Raw genomic sequence first — 10,000 nt, 5'->3', positions numbered from 1 at the left:
TTTTTTTATTTTTTTTATTTTATTAGTATTACTATTATTATTACTACTACCTTTTTCTATATTATAATTATTATTCATTTATTTATTTATTTATTTATGTAAGCTTATCTATTATTTATTCCCCCGTTTGTTTGTTTTTGTTTTTTGTTTTGTTGTTGTTTTTTTCAAGGCCTGACTAAGCGCGTTGGGTTACGCTGCTGGTCAGGCATCTGCTTGGCAGATGTGGTGTAGCGTATATGGTTTGTCCGAACGCAGTGACGCCTCCTTGAGCAACTGAAACTGAACTGAAACTGAGTCCCAGTTCCAGCCCGGTGTTAAGTCCCTGGGGAAAGTGCAGTTTTGCCCCCCCTCACTGCCCAGCCAACACCACACCGTACCATCTCCCATGTACACAAACAGCCCCTCCTCCCCCTCCCCCCCCTCCCCCCCCTTCCCCCGCCAACCTCCCCACACACCCCTACCCCTGTTATGGAGTGATGGCCTAGAGGTAACGCGTCCGCCCAGGAAGCGAGAGAGAATCTGAGCGCGCTGGTTCGAATCACGGCTCAGCCGCCGATATTTTCTCCCCCTCCACTAGACCTTGAGTCAGTGGTGGTCTGGACGCTAGTCATTCGGAGGAGACAATAAACCGAGGTCCCGTGTGCAGCATGCACTTAGCGCACGTAAAGAACCCACGGCAACAAAACGGCTGTTCCTGGCAAAATTCTGTCGAAAAATCCACTTCGATAGGAAAAACAAATAAAACTGCATGCAGGAATAAATACAAAATAAAAAAGAAAAAAAGGGTGGCGCTGTAGTATAGCGACGCGCTCTCCCTGGGGGAGGGCAGCCCGAATTTCACACAGAGAAATCTGTTGTGATATAAAGAAATACAAATGCAAAACAAATACTTCACCACCACCACCACCTTCTCCTCCTTCCTCCCCACACCCCCCATCCCCAAACCCCACTCCAACGAAACACTCACGAGTAACAGTCTGTCCGGCGGCGATGGTGGTGGTGGAGACTGTGAGGGTGAAGGGGGCGGGGATGGCCTTGGCGTCCACGTGGTGGCCCGTGGGAAACATGTCGGTGCAGGCGGACAGGGGGGCGCCTTGTGGGTACCCGCTCACCACCCCCACCCCCCCAACTATCGCCACCATCACCACGCACAGCAGCTCCCGCATCCTTGTGGGTCCCTGCCAACACATTGGACAGGTAGACAGGGAGATTGCACGGCAAGTAAAACAACAGATAGATGGACATGTAGATTATAGGTAGGTAGATAGATCAAGCGATCAACGATAGATCGATATATCTATCTGTATATCTATATCTATATATATACATATATATATATATATATATAGGATCGATCAATCAATTCAGAGCAGATTAGCAGATAGATCAAATCAAATCAAACCATGTTGCTAAAAGCTAAGCCGACCGAATAGAGGCCATGTTAGTGATAAAAGTCTTAAATCCAGTTGAAGACAGCCTAAAATAATGATTGACTGACAGAATGTTAGATAGACAGACAGACAGATAGATAGATTGGTAAGGTGAGCATGTTTACCTTCTGAGTGAGTTGGGTAGGGTAAATGGGAGGAGGGGAACGTGTGGGTGGTCAGTTACTGAGTAATTGATTGACTGGCGAGCGAACGTTGTGGTGTGTCCATCGAGATCGATGATGACCATCGTTGTCATCCAGCTGGGGGATGGGGGGAGGGTGGTGGTGGGATGGGGGGCGGGGGGGGAGGATGCTCATGAATCTATCTGTGAATGCACAGATGGCTGAATAGTCCAATCTGTGCACGAAATGTTCGCTGACAGTTGGGGCAGACAAAGACAGGCATACCATTGTCAGGGAACGTACGAATGTATGAAGGAACCAATGAGCTGCAATGAGAAGCTTTGTTAAACTGCGTTATACTTTGCCATGCTATGCTGGCACTGTATCACATTAACTCTCTCCATACGAACGGCGAAAGAGACGACGTTAACAGCGTTTCACCCCAATTACCATCATCAAAATATTGCAAGCGGAAGGCTCTTGTACTGAAGAGGTGAATGTTGACAAAGAATACCACAATTCTGACGACGGAAGCTAAAGGTTGGATCATTGAGACACCCACTGGACATCCGAGGGGTCTGTGTAGAGGAGAAGAGAGGACTGGCCGTACTGAGTGAGTTAAACTGCGTTATACTGTACCATGCTATGCTGGCACTGTATCACATGAAAAGGAGCAAACTATGCCAGACTCGACAAAGATGTAACGATACTGGGACTAGACACGACTCAATCAGACCAGAAGACTAAGCTAAGTAAAACTATCAGGCCAAGGCTAGGCAAGCTAAATAAATCAGAACAGAACTGAGCTAGACTAAACCAACAAACCAAACTAAATTAGACGTGAAAGGTATCAGACAGCACCGATTTCATAGCCCTATTTCTACATTCCTTTAATGTACTTCAGAATTGTGTTAATGGTTTCTGATTATTATTATCATTATTGAATCATTACTGTTAAATGTAACTGCATGTTAGTTATACATTTTTTGGTAGTTTTCTATCTTTTCTGCTTTCCCTCCCCCCCTCTCTACCCTCCCCCCCCCTTTTTTTTTTAATCGTTTAATATCACTGATAGTGAAAAGACGCTAAACTTAAGAACGAACACACACACACCACACACACCACAACACACACACACACACACACACCACTACACACACACATACCACAACACACACACACACACACCACAACACACACACACACACACACACACACACACACACACATACCACAACACACACACACACACACACACACACACACACACACACACACACACACACACACCGAAAACATTGCCGCTCTCACAGTAGTATCGGCTTCAAACATGGACCAACCTGAGAACAAATATATTTTGATAATACCTATTTTCTACTGTTGGTTCTCAGAACAAAAACGAACCGTGTAAACATCTACGTCATCCTATAACCCCCATGCCAGGTAGGGTTTGGCAGTGGGACTGGCAACTAAACGTGTGCTTGCATTATTAGACTGACTATTCTTAGTCCATGACGAATGAGCGACAGGGTTCACACGGAACGAGAATAACTATCTTTATCTCGTGACCCGAACAGATTCCTGTCCATGAGGTCACCTTCGTGCTGGAAACTGCAATGAGCGTAGTTTGTGTGAGAAACGTGAGATGAATTCTTCTCCTCGCTCGATCGCTGGGGTTTTATTTGTACCAGTCTGAGTGTAACTTGTTCGTTGTTTGTTTGTTTGTTTGTTTACAACACTGTCTAAGAAGACGCTCGCATTGTCTAATGTTATCTTCGATCCAGATTTAACTCACTCAGTACGGCCAGTCCTCTCTGCTCCTCTACAAAGACACCTCGGATGTCCAGTGGGTGTCTGAATGACCCAAGCTTTAGCTTCCGTCGTCAGAATTGTGGTATTATTTGTCAACATTCACGTGTTCAGTATAAGAGCCTTCCGCTTGCAATATTTTGATGATGGTAATTGGGGTGAAACGCTGTTAATGTCGTCTCTTTCGCCGTTCGTATGGAAAGAGTTAAACTGTTAATGGATGACATTTGTTCATAATGTCTTCCCCTCCCCCAATTAATTATCAACCCCCCGCTTTCGTGTTTTTTTGTTGTTGTTTTTTTTGTTTTGTTTTTATGAATGATTTGTTGTTGCTGCTTTAGCAGGGTAGCCTATCTCTTACAGTCTCACTATACTTCTATCGTCTAAAGATAAACACTATAAACGATTCATTGTGATCCGAATACTAGTGGTGACAAATAATCTTATTTGTCTCGCATCCACAAATCTGTTTCAGTCTCCACATCGATCATATGACACTCGTGGTAGGCTGGAACACACACACACACACACACACACACACACACACACGCACGCACGCACACACACACACTCACTCACAGACACACACACACACACACACACACACACACACATCAGAGAGATTTTTTTTAATCCGCCCCAATTCAGTCGTCTTGCAATGCACTGCCGCCGTTCCTATCGATGAAAGAAACGACACCGGAAACTCTTTACATGCTGGCAAAATTCAGCCTGAGAGTGACGCGGCAAATTCCAGCGCAGGTGTGCACACAAGTCACCTTGTCAGTCATTGAACATGGGTTGTGCTCTGATTGCTGTCTTTATGCGCAGCACGACTTGTATTGTTACGGTTAGACTCGTGATTCGCGGTGAAGTGAAAGAAAATGCGAAATGGGACATGATAAGGTACTGTTAAACTGGTTTCGTGTCACATTTCGTGACTGGAATTGTAAAGTAACCCCTGGGGCAGGACGCTATTTGAAGCTTTGCGTGTCTTCTCTTTTTCCCTCGTCCCCATCGCCTCCCCCACCTCCTCTTCCTCCTCCAACCCTACCCGATACAAACAGAAGACGTATCCAGGGATGGGTTTTCAGTTATTCAGGAAGTCGCCGTGTCACGCACACCATCCACGTGAGATGCACTAAAGTGGTTAACTCTCTCCATACGAACGGCGAAAGAGACGACGTTAACAGCGCTTCACCCCAATTACAACCGTCAAAATAAAATTATTACAAGCGGAAGGCTCTTGCACTGAAGAGGTGAATGTTGACAAAGAATACCACAATTCTGACGACGGAAGCTAAAAGTTGGGTCATTCAGACACCCACTGGACATCCGAGGGGTCTGTGTAGAGGAGAAGAGAGGACTGGCCGTACTGAGTGAGTTAACAGACGCGGTGTTGCACTTTGGTATGGGTATACATACGGCTCAACGGACACAACCAGTTGTCTTGTTTGACTAACAGTATCGTTGCCTTGTTGGGTATTATGTATATGATAGTCAGTCGTGTCCGACTATGACCATCAGAACAGCAGAGGAGGCAACTGCTGTTCCGACATTTGGGCTAGAATTTGATTATAGTGGAGAGTGTCTTGCCCAGGTTACATCCCCACTCTCTCGGCCAAGAGGGTTTAAGGACAGTCGGCGTTGGGATCGTTCCCAAAGGCCAACTAGCCCACAAGGCTGCAGCACTAAGAGCCAGTGCAATTTTGCCTCCTAGTTTGAGAGTCATAGTCCTTCACAAAAGACTAAGCTGTAAATGATTTCCCATTGACTGGAGAAACCATTGATAATACAGCTCTCATTTTGCTGTTGGCCCAAAATGTAAACTTATGTCAATCTGTGATATAAGCCGAGTGTAACGGCTCAACGGACACAACCAGTTGTCTTGTTTGACTAACAGTATCGTTCAAATTGCCTTGTTGGGTAATACACACACATACAACGTGAAGATCAGGTGCAGTAGCTCGTTGTCATAAATCATAACTGACAGAATGGTGGTGAATTTAATTCGTTCTTGAAATGACTATACCCAAACACACCATGGACAAGAGTTGATTTTTTTTTTTTTTTTTCAAAACACCTCGATAACTCTGTTTTGCTTTCCGTCCATTTACACCAAAGTGGAACTTAATGAAAAAAAAAACCGCTATGGAGAGAGAGAGAGAGAGAGAGAGAGAGAGAGAGAGAGAGAGAGAATTGAATTTAAAAGGAATATAAAATTTCTGAGGGTAATAGAGTAAGCAAGACAATGCGTTTTTTCACCCATCCTTCGAAGTGGAAACAGTCAACTAAAGCAAAAGGAGGAAACCAATATATCAATACAACATGCACATCATATAAGTCATTGTTACATGGTGTAAAGAAGAAGGAAAAGGGTCAGTCAGAGATCTTTATCTTGTCAGGACCTGTAATTGTGGAACAAACTGCCAGAAAAATTGCGAAATTCTGTCAAGCTGAATTCTTTCAAGCCTGCTGTGAAAACCTATCCGTTCCATCAACAGTAATGTTCCAGTGCTGATCTTGGTGTGATCTGTTTCCAAATGCGCACCGTATAGCTGGGAAGCCGTTTGGCTTTTGTGTGTGGAGGGGTGCTTTGCGAGCGTCCGTGCATTCGTGTGTGTGTGTGTGTGTGTGTGGTTGAGTGCGAGTTGCAGGGATGTGTTTTCAAGAGGGCGTCATGGGTGCGTGGATGGGTGGGCGCGCGAGTGTATTCTGACACGTGTTTCTATGTATGTGTGTGTGTGTGTGTGTGTGTGTGTGTGTGTGTGTGTGTGTGTGTGTGAGTGTGTGTATGAGCGCGTGCGTTTGTGTTTGTGTGTGTGTTTGTGGTTATAAAGGAGAGGGGGGGTGGAGAAGGGGAGGGGGCGGTGGAGAAGGGAGGTGGTGACAAAATGAAAAAAAAAAAAACGCGCTTTATAAATATCCATTATTATTATTATTATTATTATTTGCAATTTAACATTTCCAAAAGTACATAGTTGAGGAAGAGTGAGAGGATAGGATATAGAATTTAAGAGAGAGAGAGAGAGGGAAGGGGGTGGGGGGGTGGGGAGGTCAAAAGATACGCCTGACTGACCAATCGGTTTTGTCAGATTTTTGAACGTGATTGCTCAAGGGATAAACCGGCCACGCGGTACCTCCCCCTTCCCCCCCCCCCCCTCCAAGCCCCCCTTCCCCCCCCCCCCCCAACAACCACCTTTCTTACCCCCATCCCCTATAGCCCTGAGGCCGAGTGTGTGTCCAGAGAGGCCAACAGCAGTACAGTACAACAATATACAACAATGGGAGTCCTGTGTACATGTTATTATGGTGTGACTCGGGACCGTCACGTTGTGAAGACCCAACGGGCTGTGTGGGGACCTACACTTGATGGGGAAACTGGGGTGGGTTTCTCTGGTTTCTTCTGTGTGTGTGTGTGTGTGTGTGTGTGTGTGTGTGTGTGTGTTGTTGTTGTTGTTGTTGTTGATGGTGGTGGTGGTGATGTTGTATGTGTGTGTGTGTGTGTGTGTGTGTGTGTGTGTGTGTGTGTGTGTGTGTGTGTGTGTGTGTTGGTTGTTGTTGCTGTTTTTGGTGGTGGTGGTGGTGATGGTGTGTGTGTGTGTGTGTGTGTGTGTGTGTGTGTGTGTGTGTGTGCGTGTGTGTGTGCGCGCGCGCGTGGTGTATGTGTGTGTGTGTTGTTGTTGTTTGTGGTGGTAGTGGTGGTGATGGTGGTGGTGCTGATGGTGTGTGTGTGTGTGTGTGTGTGTGTGTGTGTGTGTGTGTGTGTGTGTGTGTGCGCGCGTGGTGTGTGTGTGTGTGTGCATGGTGTGTGTGTATGTGTGTGTGTTGTTGGTGGTGGTGGTGTAGGGGTGTGTGTGTGTGTGTGGACGAGCGGTTTAGTGGTGGGGTGGGGAGAGGGTAGGGGGTAGGGTGAGGCATGGTGGACGAGAGGTTTAGTGAAGTGCGGTGGCGAAGGGTGAGGTGGGTGGGGTGGGGGTGGGGTGGGGGCAGCGAGGATCACACGACCACGCCTACATTTCTTCAGTCACGTTCCTCGTGGTGTCACTTTACCGACCAATCTCAAGCGGCAAGTCTGAAATGAATGCTGTACATGTGCGTTTGCATAACTGTGCGCACGCAAATGTGTGTTTGGTGGCAGAGTAAGGGTGTGTGGCTGGACTGGGAAGGTATCGACTGAACTTAATCCCTGTTGTTAGTTTTACTAGGTGATCTAAAGTAGACCTACCCTTTCTGAATCCGGCCTGTGCAATCGGAATAATTCTATTTTTATCACAATAATATGTTAGCCTCATCAATATAATTTTCTCCAAGATTTTTCCGACGTGCGATGTTAGGGATATCGGTCTATAACTCGATGTGTCTGATCGTGGTTTAGCTGATTTAAGTATGGGAGTAATGATAGCTTTTTTTCCATATATAAGGTGTTTTACCCGTTTCCCAACATTTCGCATAAAGTGTATGAAGAAGCTGGCACCATTCTTTAGGAAGATGACTGATCATGGTGTACGAAATACCATCATACCCTACGGCTACTTTTTTATATATTTCCAAATGACGCAATTGCATCTTCAACTTCTTTAGAAGTGAGTGGAACATTTATAAATTTTGGCCAAGAAGAGCAAACAGACAGGCCTGGTTTGCATCAGTTTGACATGTTACAGTGTATCACACACACACACACGCACACACACACACACACACACACACACAAGAAGTTTTTATGGAGACATGTGTCGGTCGAAAGAACTGGGGAAAAAAAAAAGAATTTAGACACCCACCATACACGCCTTCAAACACAGCTTAAGGTGACAAAAGGTGAATTCCATAATCTTCACGATGACCAGCGAAGTGGGTGAAAAGCTCTGAAAAGAAAGCCTCAGGCCTGATCAGCGTGCTGTAATTGGGGGAGGGGAAGACATTATGAACAAATGTCATCCATTAACAGTTTAACTCTTTCCATACGAACGGCGAAAGAGACGACATTAACAGCGTTTCACCCCAATTACCATCATCAAAATATTGCAAGCGGAAGGCTCTTATACTGAACACGTGAATGTTGACAAATAATACCACAATTCTGACGACGGAAGCTAAAGCTTGGGTCATTCAGACACCCACTGGACATCCGAGGTGTCTGTGTAGAGGAGCGGAGAGGACTGGCCGTACTGAGTGAGTTAAATCTGGATCGAAGATAACATTAGACAATGCGAGCGTCTTCTTAGACAGTGTTGTAAACAAACAAACAAACAAACAACAAGTTACACTCAGACTGGTACAAATAAAACCCCAGCGATCGAGCGAGGAGAAGAATTCATCTCACGTTTCTCACACAAACTACGCTCATTGCAGTTTCCAGCACGAAGGTGACCTCATGGACATGAATCTGTTCGGGTCACGAGATAAAGATAGTTATTCTCGTGGCGTGTGAACCGTGTCGCTCATTCGTCATGGACTAAGAATAGTCAGTCTAATAATGCAAGCACACGTTTAGTTGCCAGTCCCACTGCTAACCCCTACCTGGCATGGGGGTTATAGGATGACGTAGATGTTTACACGGTTCGTTTTTGTTCTGAGAAACCAACAGTAGAAAATAGGTATTATCAAAATATATTTGTTCTCAGGTTGGTCCACGTTTGAAGCCGATACTACTGTGAGAGCGGCAATGTTTTCGGGGTGTGTGTGTGTGTGTGTGTGTGTGTGTGTGTTGTGGTATGTGTGTGTGTGTGTGTGTGTGTGTGTGTGTGTGTGTGTGTGTGTGTGTGTGTGTTGTGGTATGTGTGTGTGTAGTGGTGTGTGTGTGTGTGTGTGTGTGTTGTGGTGTGTGTGGTGTGTGTGTGTTCGTTCTTAAGTTTAGCGTCTTTTCACTATCAGTGATATTAAATGATTAAAAAAAAGGGGGGGAGGGTAGAGAGGGGGGGAGGGAAAGCAGAAAAGATAGAAAACTACCAAAAAATGTATAACTAACATGCAGTTACATTTAACAGTAATGATTCAATAATGATAATAATAATCAGAAACCATTAACACAATTCTGAAGTACACTAAAGGAATGTAGAAATAGGGCTATGAAATCGGTGCTGTCTGATACCTTTCACGTCTATTTTAGTTTGGTTTGTTGGTTTGTTTAGCTCAGTTCTGTTCTGATTTATTTAGCTTGCCTAGCCTTGGCTTGATAGTTTTACTTAGCTTAGTCTTCTGGTCTGACTGAGTCATGCCTAGTCCCAGTATCGTTACATCTTTGTCTAGTCTGGCATAGTTTGCTCCTTTTCATGTGATACAGTGCCAGCATAGCATGGTACAGTATAACGCAGTTTAACTCACTCAGTACGGCCAGTCCTCTCTTCTCCTCTACACAGACCCCTCGGATGTCCAGTGGGTGTCTCAATGATCCAACCTTTAGCTTCCGTCGTCAGAATTGTGGTATTCTTTGTCAACATTCACCTCTTCAGTACAAGAGCCTTCCGCTGGCAATATTTTGATGATGGTAATTGGGGTGAAACGCTGTTAACGTCGTCTCTCTCGCCGTTCGTATGGAGAGAGTTAATGTGATACAGTGCCAGCATAGCATGACAAAGTATAACGCAGTTTAACAAAGCTTCTCAGTGCAGTTCATTGGTTCCTTCATACATTCGTACGTTC

General features: G+C 45.2%; 2 protein-coding genes across 2 annotated transcripts in view; one reads left to right on the top strand and one right to left on the bottom strand.

Moving 5' to 3' along the window:
- Nucleotides 1-10,000, bottom strand: part of LOC143279813 (putative defense protein 3) — a 35,336-nt gene that overhangs the window by 11,416 nt on the left and 13,920 nt on the right. Inside the window, exon 2 of the mRNA XM_076584005.1 lies at nt 968-1,178. Coding sequence (XP_076440120.1) covers nt 968-1,178 — 211 coding nt within the window. The remainder of the gene's footprint in view (nt 1-967; nt 1,179-10,000) is intronic.
- Nucleotides 8,894-10,000, top strand: part of LOC143280212 (putative defense protein Hdd11-like) — a 3,525-nt gene continuing 2,418 nt past the window's right edge. Inside the window, exon 1 of the mRNA XM_076584845.1 lies at nt 8,894-8,982. The gene's annotated coding sequence lies outside the window, so the exon portion shown is untranslated. The remainder of the gene's footprint in view (nt 8,983-10,000) is intronic.

The sequence above is a fragment of the Babylonia areolata genome, chromosome 3, assembly GCF_041734735.1.
Source record: "Babylonia areolata isolate BAREFJ2019XMU chromosome 3, ASM4173473v1, whole genome shotgun sequence".
In the NCBI taxonomy this organism is placed as follows: Eukaryota; Metazoa; Mollusca; class Gastropoda; order Neogastropoda; family Buccinidae; genus Babylonia; species Babylonia areolata.
The sequence above is the reverse complement of the archived record's forward strand: the minus strand, read 5'-3'. Positions and strand labels throughout refer to the sequence as shown.